The sequence below is a fragment of the Drosophila elegans genome, unplaced genomic scaffold (genome assembly GCF_018152505.1).
Source record: "Drosophila elegans isolate 14027-0461.03 unplaced genomic scaffold, ASM1815250v1 contig_397, whole genome shotgun sequence".
Lineage (NCBI taxonomy): Eukaryota > Metazoa > Arthropoda > Insecta > Diptera > Drosophilidae > Drosophila > Drosophila elegans.
Genome location: NW_024545782.1, coordinates 295,154 through 312,712, shown reverse-complemented (window position 1 = coordinate 312,712; position 17,559 = coordinate 295,154). Strand labels below are relative to the sequence as shown.

Here is a 17,559-nt window from a genome sequence, read left to right as displayed (position 1 = left end):
ATCTCGATTTGACCTTGGCTAACTGCTCGGCGTGTCAGGCAGATCTCGACAAAAAGACTCCATCGACAAGGAACCGTGGGCTCGGAATGGAAGTTGCGGTAGTATCGTGGTCAAAGTTTTCAGTTTTTGGGTGTCGGTGTTAGATCCTCTATTGCTTTATTTTTATGTATGTGAACTATGTGTTTTGTCCAATCCATTTATACTCTGGCGAGTCCAATTTTACCTTGCTAAACCGTTGTCTCAAGTAAATGACTATATTTCTGTTAGCAATAGTATTCTATCTTTAATTGACACTTGGGCAAAGGACAATTGTCTGGGTCTAGGCCCTAACATAAGCAAATGCAAAGTAATCGCACAAAATCATATTGATACAAGCCATCTGCAAAAACTGGGCTTAAACAACATAACATTGGGTTACAAAGACCATGCTGTTAATCTAGCACTTTGTCATGGATTAGGCACGTTTTGAAGGCAACTGGTCGAACATATGGTCTCCAACGTCACCAGTCAGCATTCCAAGCATTTTTTCCGGAACGTATAAGGTTGCTTGTGGCCAAAACTGTCTTTGTTTCGACATTGTTTTATGGTGTTGAAGTTTTTGGTCATTGTGATTTGCAAGATTTGCAAAAAAAGGTTATCGCTGTAATGCTATTATCAGATCCGTGGACCAAGTCGCTCGGATCATGAAGTACGTTTGTGTAAAAAGATTCGTGGCATAAATTTTAGTGAATTGAGGATTCGTGTTTGCAAAAAATGTTTCAACTAAGCAATTTAAAATGGACAAAAAACTTTATACTGCCAAGGTGCAAAACGCTACCTACCCCAAAGCTTAAAATCAACTAGGGACGCAAATCAAGTCTTTTTAATGCTCAACAATTTTGAAAAATTAAGATAATAATTATCAAGAAAGGAAACAAACTTCGGCAAACCGAAGGTCATATACCCTTGCAGCTATTGCAAAAACTAAATATTCTTGAAAACATTAAAATTATGATTTACTTGCGTATATGTTTAAAAACGTTGAAGCTATGATGATTTGCAGCTTAATTATTCGATAGTTCCTAAAAGCGTAATTCTAAACTGCAAATTATTAATAAGTCTAAAGAAATTAAAAAAAAAATTACAAAATAGAAAAATTACATATAAAAAAAATATTTTATATATTTTTAAAGTTTCTATTGTAGCTATACGATATAGTCGTCCGATTTTTATGAAATTTAAACTGTAATTCTGAAATATTTAAATATTACTATGTGTCGAAGAACTAAAAAAAAAACTAAAAAACAGCTAAGCAATAATTTTTTTTTTTCCGATTGTTCCCATGGGAGCTATAAAATAAAATTATAAAACCCTCTGCAAGGGTATAAAAAATAAACATAAACGTTACTTTCTAGAAAAAAATAAATAAAATCATAAAAAATAAAAAAATATAAATAAATAGGCATATTACAAAAATTATAACAGTTATCGTAAAAACAAAAATATTAAAAGTAACAAAACCATATTGCTTTCTATGGAATTATACTTTGAAATATGTCTTATAATTGTTTTTAATATTATAAGTAACGTAAAATCAAATTACAGTTATTATTTATATGTTTTTTGAATTACTATATTTCCCTTGAAGACGGTTGTCAAGGTGCAGCCGAAATATATTTCTACAATAATGTCTGAGTAATGCTGCTTTTCATAAAAATAACCGGTTACACTGCAAAAGTTTTTGTATAGTAGTAGCTATTTTAAACTATACGTTTGTTTCGATATTTTCTTTTAAAATTGGAATAATACGTTTTCAGCATGAGATAGCCCCAATTCTTCAATCTACACCATCACAATTGTGTACACCATTGCTTATACATTGGTATGCAATAATTAAAAGACGGAACCACAAAGCAACGGTAGGCTTTTTGTGAAAGACTTTTTAACGGTATATGTATTTATTTTTATCTACAATGCGTAGTTACATTTGTATAGGTGTTAGTGTTAGTTTCATTTAAATTTAATTCTAAATTTTTCACCATTTATGTGAAAGTTATCAGCTAAATATCGCATAGAACCATGCCGACAGGAACACCCATCAGGGATGGAGGAAAGGATGAAAAACTTTTGACACGGCAAATTCTCACGGACTATCCCGCAAAAAGACCTATGGTGGATCTGTGAAAATAGGATATAAGTATATGCAAAATTTAACATTTTATTTAAACAATAATATATAATAGAAAAGATACACAAATTAAACAAGAAAGCGAGCGCCCCGACACTTAAATATCCGTTACTCAACTTATTAATTTTAAAACAAATATGACCTCACAAAACAATCGGGGCTTACCAGTGGTAAGAAACAGAGATTAAATTTAACAAGAAAATAATCAAACTTCGGCAAACCGAAGTTCATATACCCTTGCAGCTATTGCAAAAACTAAATATTCTTGAAAACATTAAAATTATTGATTTACTTGATTAGCAGCTTAATTATTCGATAGTTCCGATGGCAGCTATATGATATCGTTTTCCGAGCTTAATAAAATTAAAAGCGTAATTCTAAACTGCAAATTATTAATAAGTCTAAAGGAATTAAAAAAAAAAATTACAAAATAGAAAAGTTACATTTAAAAAAATATTGTATATATTTTTAAAGTTTCTATTGGAGCTATATGATATAGTCGTCCGATTTTTATGAAATTTAAACCGTAATTCTTAAATATTTAAACATTACTTTGTGTCGCAGAACTAAGAGAAAAACTAAAAAACAGCTAAGTTATAATTTTTTTTTATTTTTCTCCGATTGTTCTTATAAAAGCTATATATAAAGTCATCCGATTTTGATAAAATTTAAACCGTAATTCTGAAATAATTACTATATGTCGAAGAACTAAGAAAAAAATTAAAAACAGATAAGCAATAAATTTTTTTCCGATTATTCCTATGGGAGCTATAAATTTAAAACGTAATTCTGAAAAAATTAACCATTACTATATATCGAAGAAATAAAAAAAAAAAAAAATAAAAAAACAGCAAAGTTATACCCTTGCAGAGGGTATTATAATTTCAGTCAGAAGTTTGCAACGCAGTGATGGAGACATTTCCGACCCTATAAAGTACATATATTCTTGATCAGCATCACTAGCAGAGTCGATCTAGCCATGTCCGTCTGTCCGTCTGTCAGTCTGTCCATCTGTCCGTCCGTTTCTACGCAAACTAGTCTCTCAGGTTTTGATCAGCATCACTAGCAGAGTCGATCTAGCCATGTCCGTCTGTCCGTCTGTCAGTCTGTCCATCTGTCCGTCCGTTTCTACGCAAACTAGTCTCTCAGTTTTAAAGCTATCTGCAAAAAACTTTCCCAAAAGTTGTCTTTCTATTGCAGGTAGTATAAAAGTCAGAACGAGCCGGATCGGTCGACAATAGCATATAGCTCCCATAGGAACAATTGAAAAAATAAATAAAAAAAATTATAACTTTGCTGTTTTTTAATTTTTTTTAGTTCTTCGTCATATAGAAATGGTTAAATATTTCAGAATTAAGGTTTAAATTTCATCAAAATCGGACGACTATATCATACAGCTCCCATAGGAACAATCGGAAAAAAAAACAAAAAAAATTATAACTTTGCTGTTTTTAAATTTTTCTATTAGTTCTTCGACATATAATAATGGTTAAATATTTCAGAATTACGGTTTAAATTCCATAAAAATCGGACGGCTATATCATATAGCTCCAATAGGAAAAAGCGGAAAAAAAAACAAAAAAAATTATAACTTTTCTGCTTTTCAATTTTTCTTTTAGTTCTTCGACATATAGTAATGGTTAAATATTTCAGAATTACGGTTGTGAGCAGTTGAATAACTCATGCAAGCAGTGGCCTACCAGTTACCAGTTACGCGGCGAACTCGCCCGTAGTAACGGTAGTGCGGAGAGAGAGAGTGGTGAACTGAGCACCAGACAAAGCCAAGGAGAGTCCGAGAGGGACAGCAATACAAGAGAGAGCGGCGAAGGGCCGTGGGCAGAAGGAAGTAACGGGACGGCACCGGACTTTGGACCCTGATATTGGTGCCGTGCGCAGAGGGCGAAAGGTCGAACGATAAAACCGTGGACTTTGGACCAGGAGGCAAGGAGAAGCCGATAACTAGCGGTAAATGGAGGCCTATATAAACCGGCCGAGCGTAGGAAGCTGGATCAGTCGATTTCTACCAATTCAAGAAGTAACAGTCATCAAGTGAACAAGTAACCAATGAAACATCGTGAAGGAGCAAGTAAAGCCGTGCGGAGTCATCAAGGAAACAAGAACGCTACGTCGAGACGTTCGGGACTTAGAGCTAAAGTCTCCGAATTGAGACACAGGTAGCTGAGGTCCTTACGGCATCACACGGCTAAGTCTTCTGTCGCGATTTGAGCTTGGCATCCCACCCGGCGTGTCCGACAAAGTGAACAAATAGAGTCCTTCGACGAAGAACCGTGGGCTCAGAAGCAAAGTGTCTTGAACTAGCTACCTGCCTACAAGGACTGCATTGGCGAACTCCGGCGTATGCCTGATCGTCCTGCAGGAGCTGTACAAGGTCCTGGTGCGACTAGCCCGGAAGGACGCGCTTTTGTTCAGCTGGTATCTCGAAAGGCGTATGCGTTGAGAGCACAGCGGTCCACCGCTAGAGTCCCAGAACGGCAGCTTACCGAGTCGCCAACAAGGAGGGGAGTCTGCCTACAAGGGCTGCATTGGCGAACTCCGGCGTATGCCTGATCGTCCTTCAGGAACTGTACAAGGTCCTGCTGTGAATAGCCCGGAAGGACGCGCGTTTGTTCAGCTGGTGTCTCGAAAGACGTATGCGTTGAGAGCACAGCGGTCCACCGCTAGAGTCCTAGAACGGCAGCTTACCGAGTCACCAACAAGGAGCGGAGCTGGTCGAGATAGCTGGAGGCAGAACAAGGACAACGAGGACCCCAGGACGACGAAAACGAGCGTCGAACGAGCAGCCTATACTTCGAATTCTTAAGCCTGCGGCAGAGAGGGTAGGGTGGAAGCGTTCGTCTAGAACCTGGCGTTTGACCCAGGGACTGCGTTGGCGGCTTCCGGCGTACACCTAAACCGTCAAGTAGAAACTGAGCCGACGTCCGGTGCGACCGGCCGGGACAGAGCAAGGGACAGGAGGCTGCGGCTGCGAAAGGCGTACGCCTTGAGAGCACAGTGCCTGTTCACCCTAGTCTGGGAACGGTGACGCATCCTAGTCCCTGTACACCCGCCGAGCCAAGGGTGGCAGAAGACATCGCAAGCGAAACCGGCGAGGAAGACACCACTTCGCAGCCGGCACGCTCCAGCGAGGCGTTCAACGTGGGAAGGAGACGACGGCAGGACGTAATTCCTCATAACCATTACACCACCCCGAGGGTCAAGTCGGCGAATAAAAGATCACTGCATACTCCCAATCTTTCTGTGTGTTTTCACTAGTCAAAAGAGCGGTCACGTATACATATATAAATTTGGTGGGACGAACACTTACATCTTCTGAGCTAGCCGCACGACATTCGTAGCGAGCAGATAATAAAGAAAATCAGTTCGTTACATCTGGCGCCCAACGTGATTGTCCTGACAGTGAAAATACAGCAATAAACAGAAATAGGGAAAAATTGGATCTATCTCCTCAAGAAAGAGGATTTCCCAAAGGTGGCAGCCAAGCTTGGCATTATCCTGGAGGGCAAGTCGGACGACATGCGAAAGGCCCTTTCAGAGTATGTTACGAAGACACAAAACGACCCAAGAATGGCGGAAATTTGGGCTGAGCCGGAGGAATTGTACGACAAACCAGGCTCGAGCGGCAAGTTACAAGTCCCAGACGCCGAACAGCTCATAGCCAGCCTGGGCGTTGAGAGCATGAAGGAGGCAGGAAGATCCAGGGGCCCAAGCCAAGAAAGAAGAACAGAACAGCAAAGGCCCAGCGCACCAGACTATGCAAAAGTCGCGAAGCAAGTCAGGGAATGGTCGTTCAAGTTTGACGGCACGGAGAAACCACTGGAGTTACTGGAACAAGTGGAATGGTCAGCAAACACATACGGTTTGAACCTGAACCTCATTCCCCGAGCCATGCCTGAATTGCTGCAAGGCAAGGCCCTAAAATGGTTCATATCAAACAATAAACACTGGAGGACATGGGGAGAGTTCAGCGACAGTTTTCAAACGTATTTCCTGCCAAGGGGTTTCTTCACAAAGCTCGCAGATCAGGTCAAACAAAGGAAACAGGGCTTTAGAGAGTCGTTCAAGGACTATATGGTTGACATGCTGACCATGATGAGACCACTTGGTTACTCCCCAAAGGAAACACTCGAGCAGATAAAAGAAAACTGCACGCCTGACCTGAGGATTTCCCTGAGGACGTATAAGATAGACGATCAAGAAAACAAATTCTCGCGAAGCAAAACAACAGCACCACAAGTCACGTGTAGAAGGTGCGAAGAGGAAGGCGGACACCAAGCACCTATTGACGGTCCAAGCCAATGGACTCCAAACACCTACAACCACTAGAGCACGTTATGGAGGCCACCCAACACCAGAGACCACCCAGCGCAGCTCTAAGAGCCCACAGGTCACAGACACACATCGTGAACCCACACAAAGCTTGTAGACGGTGTGGCGGTCACGGACATTGGGCAAGAGGATGCCAAAACCAGCGGCTGCTTTTCTACTGGACTTGCGGCAAGGTGGGGGTTAGGAGTGTAGAGTGCTGCCAGAGATCGGGAAATGGGTCGCAAGGTGTTGTCTCTCCAAACTAACTGGCGATTTAATCGAAGAAGAGCAGCAGTTATCCGCTGCGGTACAGATTGGCAGAACCTCACACAAAGCCACAATCGACACCGGAGCAACAGCGAGCTTTATAAGCGAGGAGCTGGCGGATATACTGGCTGCTAATGGAAAGATTACAAGGACGAGAAGGCAAGTTAGGTTGGCAGATGGCAGGTGCAGCGGGATAAACATGCAGCTCGAGGTGGAAATCGAATTCGGCAATAAGCGATTGCCCATGAGCCTGTTGATCTTACCAGGAGTGGTAGACTCGCTGGTGCTAGGATGGAAGTTCCTCACAGGAGTCGGCGCCAAAATAAGGTGTGCCGGACATACAGTGGTGATCCCAGAAAGAAGAAGGCACAACGGGTGGTTAGAGGAAAAATTGTCGTGGCAGTGGTGCAAACCAACTCTGAGGAATGCGACGTTGGAAAATTCCTAGAGCAGGAGCTCGCGGAATTTCGAACAATGAGTGGAACATCCAACATAGCCGAGCACCGAATCACCATGAAGGACGACAAACCAATCAAACAGAGATACTACCCGAAAAATCCAAAGGTTCAAGGGGATATCAATGCGAAAGTCGACGAGTTGCTGGAGAAGGGATGCATAGAACACTCGAGAAGCCCGTACAGCTCCCCGATAGTCATGGTGAAGAAAAAGACAGGTCAGTGGAGGCTTTGTGTCGACTTTAGACAGATCAATGCCAAATCCATCAAAGATGCTTATCCGATGCCAAGGATAAATTACATATTGGACCAGTTGAGGGAGGCGTGATACATAAGCAGTCTGGATTTGAAAGATGGATACTGGCAAATTCCTCTGGAGGAAAATAGCAGGCAATTCACGGCGTTCACAGTGCCAGGAAAGGGGCTTTTCCAGTGGAAAGTAATGCCATTTGGTTTACACTCCGCCTCGGAGACTTTCCAGAGAGCACTGGACCAGGTTATTGGACCGGAGATGTCACCACACGCGTTTGCATACCAAGACGACATCATCGTGAAGTTTTCCGACGCCTTAAACAGGCTAACCTGAGGATAAATCCTGAAAAATGTCATTTCTTCAAAAGCGAACTGCTTTACCTGGGACACCGCGTTACGGACCAAGGAATCGGCACCGATCCCGAAAAAGTAGCAGCCATAGCCGAGCTGGAACCACCCACAACCATCCGGGAGTTGCGCCAATACTTGGGCGTAGCATCGTGGTACAGGCGATTCGTGCCCGACTTTGCGCGATTAGTAAAACCACTAAATGATCTATTGCGGAAAGGCACGAAATGGACATGGACTCCTGAGCACCAGCAGGCATTCGAGGAGGTGAAGGCAAGGCTAGTGGCCGATCCTGTGCTGGCATGCCCGGATTTCGATAAACCATTCGTACTGCAGACGGACGCAAGCGATTATGGTATAGGGGCAGTCCTGACGCAGGAAACTGAAAGCGGCGAAAAGGTCATTTCATATTCAAGCCGGACCCTGAATGGCGCGGAAAAGAACTATTCAACCAGCAAAAAGGAATGCCTGGCAATCGTGTGGGCAATCCGGAAGCTCAAACCATACTTGGAAGGATACCACTTCAAGGTGGTGACGGACCATATGGTGCTTAAATGGTTGAACAGCATCGAAAGTCCCTCAGGAAGAATAGCGAGGTGGGCCCGGAGCTGCAGCAGTATAATTTTGAAATATCATACAGGAAGGGGCAGCTTAACGTGGTCGCTGATGCACTGTCAAGACAGCCTCTACCAGAAGCCTTTAGGCTAGCTAAAGAAACTCCGGAGGACACGCAGGGAACATGCAGCTGGATCAAGGATATGTGTGAGAAGATTAACAAACAGCCACAGAAGTTTCCGGACTACATCATGGAGGGAGGCGCATTGTACAGGCATATCCCGCACAGAGCAGGCAGCGAAGACGTGGCAGCATGGAAGCTCTGCGTCCCACGGGGACTGAGGGAAACAGTCCTGAAGGAGAATCACGACTCACCAGCTGCTGGACACGTGGGAAGTCGGAAAACGATCGCAAGGCTGGCGGCTCGATATTACTGGCCAGGAATGCATAGGGACGCCTGAGCACACTTACGGAAATGCGAGACATGCCTCAAGTACAAGCCCAACCAGATGCAGGCAGCCGGGAAAATGCTGACGCAAATACCCGAAGAACCATGGGCAACGGTATGTGCAGACTTTGTCGGACCATTGCCCAGGTCGAAGCATGGCAACCAGATGCTGCTAGTGCTGATAGATAGGTTCTCAAAGTGGACAGAATTGGTGCCAATGCGAGCAGCAACGGCAGAAACACTTCAAAAGGCGTTCCGAGAAAGAGTCATCGCTAGGTTCGGAGTTCCGATGGTGGTAATAACGGACAATGGAGTTCAGTTTGCCAGCCGCGCATTCAAAAAATTCCTCAGCGAAATGGGAATTAAGCAACAATTCACGGCACCATATACACTGCAGGAGAATCCGACGGAAAGAGCAAACCGGACAGTTAAAACCATGATAGCGCAGTTTGCGGGACAGAACCAGAGGAATTGGGACGAGAAGTGGCCGGAGATTATGCTAGCGGTAAATTCAAGTACGTCGAAGTCAACAGGGTACTCCCCGTGTTTCCTCACGCAGGCTCGAGAGTCTCGACTGCACAGCGCCCTGTACGACAGTGAAACCATCGGCACAGGAAAGCAGACGGAAACGCCTGAAGATAAGGCCAATAAGATGAAGGAGATTTTCGAAATTGTGCGCCGGAATATGGAGAAAGCTGCTCAGGACCAAGCCAGGCATTACAATCTACGAAGGAGGCAATGGAATCCAACGATAGGGGACACAGTCTGGGCGAAGGAGCACCATCTGTCAAAGGCAGCCGAGGGTTTCGCGGCAAAGCTAGCGCCGAGATATGACGAACCGTACACGGTAATAGACTTCGTCTCACCAGTCATTTGTAGAATCCGCCACAAGGATACACAAAAAGAACGAACAGTCCACGTCAGTGAGCTTAAACAACAAACACAAGAACTCGGTACAGACAAGCAAGGACAACACAAGCAGGCAACAACATCAGGTAGTGCGGACTGTAGCGTCGGGCATAAGAGTCTATATAGACCGCAGGGTAACACGAACATGCAACGACAAAAAGTACAGACTATATCGTCGGGCATAAGCCAGAGTCTATATAGACCGCAGGATAACACGAGCATGCAACGACAAAACGTACGGACTATATCGTCGGGCATAAGCCAGAGTCTATATAGAACGCAGATAAAAAGGAGGCACAGTGACCCAGACAACGAGGCAAACAGATTCTGCGTCGGGCATGAAGCCAGAGTCATCCGTTAATACGCCGCGAAGAATAAGGTGATGCACAGGACAAGAAACCGAAAAGACCGCAGGCCAACAACAATCCGTAGCGTCGGCAGACTCTGTACGAATCGAGGAAGACCACGACCAGATCGTTGTTTCCCGAGGAAAGAAGGGAGACGGTACAGCTCGAGAGCTTTACCGTAGCATGCCAAGCCGGAAAACACTAAAATAACGCGCACACACATAAACGGCCACAGTTAATTAGTTAGCATGCCAAGCCGGAAAAACACGAATATGACGCGCACACACATAAACGGCCACAATAAAAAAAAAGGAAAATACACACACATGAAAGGCACTACGGATGATCCGGCAATCTGAAATGAGAAATATACATGAAAACCGGGGTCGCAGGGAAACAAACCACTTGCCAACTAAATGCAGAACGACGCAAGAAAGCGATAAGCCGAGCAGGGTCATTGACACCGGCCCCAAGGGCAGGAAAGGTCAACTCTGCAATCCTGGGCCAAGCTTTGGGGAAAAAGAAAATAAGTAAACATGAAATAGAAAGGAAATTGCGCTTACCATAGCATTGTGCGGAGTCACTATAAACAAGGGATGGGGGCGTTTCGATTCATGGTGGCCAATTGGCCCTACACGATAGGGTCGATCGGTGGGCACAAAATACTGGAAATATCGGCACAAGGAGTCACGCTGTGGAAAACGCCCCGTTGGGTCACGGAACCGATAACAATTGGAGACCGATCGGTTGGGCGGAGAGTGACCATACAGCGGAGAATCACACGGGAGAATATCTATATCACCGAAAACAACTGGAGACCGATCGGCACGACGTAGAGTGACCATCCGACGGAGAAGGCAAATCACGGAGATCGAGAAAATCATCGGGGGAAACGTCTGGGCGGGAATTCAAAAGTCTTCGGGGGAAACGTCTGGGCGGGAATTCAAAAGTCTACGGGGGAAACGTCTGGGCGGGAATTTAAAGTCTACGGGGGAAACGTCTGGGGCGGGAAATTCAAAATCTGGAAGGAGGATCGGCGCTGTGGAACTCAAGAAGGAGCTGTGAGCGTCGTGGGAACCGTCTGGAGGAGCAAGTCGATTAGAAGACTACAGGCGAACGAGGACAAGTACGAGGAGACACGTCGAGGGAAGGATGTCAGAATGTGGAGTATACCAAGGCAGAGAGAACAGCGAGTCTCTTTTTCATTCCCGAAATAAGGGGAGAATGTGAGGAGTTGAATAACTCCCCACAAGTTAAGAAGCAAGCAGAGTAAGCGCATGCAAGCAGTGGCCTACCAGTGACCAGTTACGCGGCGAACTCGCCCGCAGTAACGGTAGTGCGGAGAGAGAGAGTGGTGAACTGAGCACCAGACAAAGCCAAGGAGATTCCGAGAGGGAAAGCAATACAAGAGAGAGCGGCGAAGGGTCGTGGTCAGAAGGAAGTAACGGGACGGCACCGGACTTTGGACCCTGATATCGGTGCCGTGCGCAGAGGGCGAAAGGTCGAACGGTAAAACCGTGGACTTTGGACCAGGAGGCAAGGAGACGCCGATAACTAGCGGTAAATGGAGGCCTATATAAACCGGCCGAGCGCAGGAAGGTGCATCAGTCGATTCTACAAAGTCAACAAGTAACAGTCATCAAGTGAGCAAGTAACCAGTGAAACATCGTGAAGGAGCAAGTAAAGCCGTGCGGAGTCATCAAGGAAACAAGAACGCTACGTCGAGACGTTCGGGACATAGAGCTAAAGTCTCCGAATTGAGACACAGGTAACTGAGGTCCTTACGGCATCACACGGCTAAGTCCAGGCGCTTTGTTACAACTTCTGTCGCGATTTGAGCTTGGCATCCCACCCGGCGTGTCCGACAACCGTGGGCTCAGAAGCAAAGTGTCTAGAACTAGCTACCTGCCTACAAGGACTGCATTGGCGAACTCCGGCGTATGCCTGATCGTCCTGCAGGAACTGTACAAGGTCCCGCTGCGAATAGCCCGGAAGGACGCGCGTTTGTTTAGCTGGTGTCTCGATAGGCGTATGCATCCTAGAACGGCAGCTTACCGAGTCACCAAGAAGGAGCGGAGCTGGTCGAGATAGCTGGAGGCAGAACAAGGACAACGAGGACCCCAGGACAACGAAAACGAGCGTCGAGCGAGCAGCCTATACTTCGAATTCTTAAGCCTGCGGCAGAGAGGATAGGGTGGAAGCGTTCGTCTAAAACCTGGCGTTTGACCCAGGGACTGCGTTGGCGGCTTCCGGCGTACGCCTGAACCGTCAAGTAGAAACTGAGCCGACGTACGGTGCGACCGGCCGGGACAGAGCAAGGGACAGGAGGCTGCGGCTGCGAAAGTCGTACGCCTTGAGAGCACAGTGCCTGTTCACGCTAGTCTGGGAACGGTGACGCATCCCTAGTCCCTGTACACCCGCCGAGCCAAGGGTGGCAGAAGACATCGCAAGCGAAACCGGCGAGGAAGACACCACTTCGCAGCCGGCACGATCCAGCGAGGCGTTCAACGTGGGAAGGAGACGACGGCAGGACGTAATTCCACATAACCATTACACCACCCCGGCCGAGGGTCAAGTCGGCGAATAAAAGATCACTGCATACTCCCAATCTTTCTGTGTGTTTTCACTGGTCAAAAGAGCGGTCACGTATACATATATAAATTTGGTGGGACGAACACTTACATCTTCTGAGCTAGCCGCACGACATTCGTAGCGAGCAGATAATAAAGAAAACCAGTTCGTTACACGGTTTAAATTTCATCAAAATCGGAAGACTATATCATATAGCTCCCATCGGAAAAATCGGAAAAGGAAACAAAAAAAATTATAACTTTTCTGCTTTTAAATTTTTCTTTTAGTTCTTCGACATATAGTAATGGTTAAATATTTCAGAATTACGGCTTAAATTTCATCAAAATCGGAAGACTATATCATACAGCTCCCATAGGAACAATCGGAAAAAAACCAAAAAAAATTATAACTTTGCTGTTTTTAAATTTTTCTATTAGTTCTTCGACATATAGTAATGGTTAAATATTTCAGAATTACGGTTTAAATTTCATCAAAATCGGACGACTATATTATATAGCTTCCATAGGAACAATCGCAAAACAAATACAAAAAAAATTATAACTTTTCTGCTTTTAAATTTTTCTTTAGTTCTTCGACATATAGTAATCGTTAAATATTTCAGAATTACGGCTTAAATTTCATCAAAATCGGACGACTATATCATATAGCTCCCATAGGAACATTCGGAAAAAAAAATGAAAAAAAATTATAACTTAGCTGTTTTTTTAATTTTTTCTTAGTTCTTCGACATATAATATTGGGTAATTATTTCAAAATTACGGTTTTAATTTCATCAAAATCGGACGACTATATCACATAGCTCCCATAGAAATAATAAGAATATGTCGGAGAACTAAATTCATCCCCTTGTAAGTCGTCATTGCTGGTGAATTGATCGTTTGGTTCTTGATTGCCTGAACTTAATTCTGGCAAATGCAGCGAGTCTTCGATGCTTTTGTTGCTCATCCTTCTCTCGTAAGGACCAAACACGTGTCTATCTCACGCCACGCTACAAACCAGAAGAAAAAGAGAGACCAGATCTAGCAACGCATACGAAGCCACACTCGGCCTCAGCTCGCAAACTGAGTCCCCATTCTACCAAAACTAATATCTAGTATATCTAGTATACCAGCACAACCCATGGTCATACCTGTCGAAATGCTTCACTACATACTCTCCGACACGGCCATTCTGACATAGACACGTCCTCGTGTCTACAATAAACCTCTCAGTTTCATTCCAACATTATAATTTTATTGAATACTTCAGAAAAACTTAACCAAGTAATCTCGAATTCATATTACAATCATAATGTTCTCTTATAAACCATTTCTTTCATTTACATTTTCACTCAACAGATCATTTAAACATTATCAAATTATAAATTAATCATTACAAATCATTAAATCATAATCCATGAAACAGAACTTGTCTTATACTAGCCAACTTCGTCCATCGCCAAACGCATTGGCTTCACGCATTCTTTTTTTTTCTTTCTCGTCCATCGCCCAACACATGGCTTCACGAATTCATTAACCACATCGCTCGTACATCGCCCAACACTTGGCTTCACGAATTCATCAATCTCATTTCTAAAGCAACCTTCGTTCATCACCAATCACATGGTTTCACGACACTCTTCTGTTTCAACATACTTTTCCAACAGACTTTGTGCTTTATAATTTACATCAACTCTTCTGGAATTTGCACATCCGGTAACTTTCTCAAACTTTCGTGTGGATATTTGTAACGTCTATTGTTCTGTGTAGACTTTAGAACGTATCGATCTCCGTTCAAAACCTCGACCACCAAAAAGGGTCCTCTGAACTTTGGATCTAAGTTTGTTTGTTGTCTCTCACTGTTTTTAAGTAACACAAAGTCGCCCACACAGAACTTAATTACCTTAGCCATATTCTTATTAAATTTTGTTTTCTCATACCTAGCGACCTCTTCCATGTTCTTAGCGGCTAGCTCTCTTAATTCGATCTTGTCAAATTCGGTTTCAGTATCGCCAATAGGAATCAACCCCATTGGACGCGCAATCTTACCGATCAAAAGTTCTAAAGGACTACACTTAGTGCTACGATTAACTGTACAGTTAAGGGCTAACTGAACGTCCCCTAGTGCATCTTGCCACGATCTAGGGCTTGTCTCAACAGCCGTCAACAGATTTTTAAGTGTGCTCATAACCCTTTCAACTTGGCCGTTGGCTCGACTTGCACCTGTTCCAATTAGATGTAATTGTATCTTTTGATTAGAACAAAATTGCGCAAACTTTGTACCCGTGAAGCTGCGCCCCTGATCTGCAATTAAACGTGTTGGCACACCAAAAATGGCAATCGAAGATTTCATTGCGCTTATACAAGTATTAGCATCCAAAGAAAAGGTGTGAAATAGATAAACATATTTAGTAAAAGCGTCGATTTGTACTATGATATATTCTTTACGATCACTTTTCCCACTTAGTTTTCCCGAAATATCTTTGTGTACTGTGTGCCAAGGAATGCTAATTTTTGGAATTGGATGTAATTCAATTTGAGGTTTTCCAGACGTACTCTTAGACACTCTGCATGTAATACAGTTCTCCACAAATCTTCGGACATATTTTGCCATACCAGTAAACCAGTAATGATCGTACACCTTGTCTAGCGTTTTTTCCCAACCTAAATGCATGATAGACTCATGTTCCTGATTTATAACTGACCAGCGGAACGTACGAGGAACTACAGGTAAACAACGAGTTCTGGAATGCCTCTGAATCTTTCTATACAAAACATTTGATCTCATTTCATAAGTGGCAACTAGTGCTAATGGTAAATCGTCATTCTCAACTTAGTTATGATTTCTAATATTTCTGGATCCCTTTGTTGTTCCACCAGTATCCAGTTTTCTGATATTTCTGTTAAGTCAATTCGCTTCTCTTCTATTTTATTTGGTACAGACTTAATCTTTTGGCACACTGGATTCCTAGATAAAAAGTCCACGTGTGCCATGCGTTTACCTTCTCTGTATTCAATTTCGAAATCAAATGCCTGTAGAAACTCCCACCAACGATAAACCCTAGGTGACAATTCGACTTTATTTCGAGAAGATTTGATTGAATTACAGTCAGTAAAAACCACGAATTTTCTGCCATGCAGATAATGACGAAAATGTTTTACAGCATTCACGACAGCCAGCGTTTCCAATTCATAGGATATATATCTGGACTCACAGGAGCTAGTGGCTCTACTATAGTATTCAACCACGTGAGGCTTAGAGTTTATGCGGTGCAAAAGGATTGCCCCATACCCTATAGAACTGGCATCGGTATGCAACTCTATCGGAAACTGTGGATCGAAAATAATCAAAACAGGCTTGTTTGTTAATACACTGATGATTTTGCTGCGTATTTCTTCATGCTGTACTTGCCAATCAAAACTATTCTTTTCAGATGTGAGAAAATATAACGACTTCATTAATTGTGAAAAACCCGGAATGAATTGACAAAAATATGACGCTAACCCAATAAACTGTCTCAGAGTAGCAACTGATTTCGGTGGAGGCAACGCCACTAGCGATTCTATTTTGTTTAAGTTTGGGCGTATTTCCCCCGCTTTTATCTCGTAGCCAAGGTACCGAACTGTAGTTCTCAAGAAGAAGCACTTTGAAATGTTAAATGAGAATCCTGCCTTCACTAGAACGTCTAATACCAGTTGCAGTCGCTCAAAAGCTTCTTCTTTTGTTTCCGAAACAATTAATATATCGTCCATATAAACGATTACAAACGAATGAGCCAAACTACCAAGTGCTTTCAGTACAGCTCTTTGAAACACTGAGGGTGCGTTCTTTAAACCAAAGGGCATCGAAAGAAATTCGTACTGCCCATCAGGAGTAACAAATGCTGTATATTCAATTGATTCGGGGTGCATTCAAATCTGGTAATAGCCGCAAGCCATGTCAAGAGAAGTGAAATAGTTAGCTCCCCTAAGTCTAGCTATTTGATCTGAGATCAACGGTAATGGAAACTTATCCGCTACTGTATTTTTATTCAACTCTCTATAGTCGACGCAAAGTCTTGCTGTACCATTTTTCTTCTTTACCAATAATGCAGGACTAGCAAAAGGTGAACTACTAGGTCTGATGACTTTATACTCGATTAATTCATTAATTTTAACTCGTACTAGTTCCCTTTCGCATGGACTAAATCTGTATGGCCGCCTTTGTACAGTCTTAGTCGGTTCAATCAACCGAATACGCATTTCCTCAGTACTCACACGCGTTTGCGGAGTGCCTTCTGTAAACGATTTTGAATGTTGCTTTAGCAATGATATTAACATTTCTTTTTCATTTCCGACCACTTCAGTTTCAATGTTATCAAAATCAATAGGTTGAACTGTTTCACAAACATTCACAGCTTTAGTTTGAATAATCTTAAAATTATCATAAGACACTTCTACTGAAAACCCTTGAGCCAATATTTCTCTGCCAATTACAATATTATTCGTCATGCATTCATCTGGTACTATGTGGAACAAAACTACTAAAGAATTACCATCAACCATGATGTTTGACTCAACTTGTACAGTGCTGTAAGTATTGGCATTGCCTATTCCCTTTAGAGAGATAACGCTATGAATCCTCTTACCAACTAACTTATTAGAAACACTTTCTTTAATTAATGAACACTCAGCTCCCGAATCAAATGTTATTGGAAATCTCTCACCATCAACCAGCATACTCGATTTAGGCTCCACCACAGTGCACAGCTCCACTCTCTTTTCCGATCTTACTCTCGATCCGGTATTCTGCACTTTTTTTTGACAATTAGTGGCAATGTGTCCCGGCTCCTGACATCTGTAACAAGTTACAATTGGCCTTTCCTGATGAGACTTCCCAGAACGCCGCTCCTTTTCAGTTGACGAGAACTGAAAT

At 43.2% G+C, this 17,559-nt stretch overlaps 1 protein-coding gene across 1 annotated transcript in view; it reads right to left on the bottom strand.

Annotated features, from left to right (window-relative positions):
* Positions 1-1,952: 1,952 nt before the first annotated feature.
* The window catches only part of LOC108149210, a 193,555-nt gene continuing 177,948 nt past the window's right edge, over positions 1,953-17,559 (bottom strand). The window contains exon 4 of the mRNA XM_041708785.1: positions 1,953-2,157. Within this exon, the coding sequence (XP_041564719.1) occupies positions 1,990-2,157 (168 nt within the window). The 3' untranslated portion in view covers positions 1,953-1,989. The remainder of the gene's footprint in view (positions 2,158-17,559) is intronic.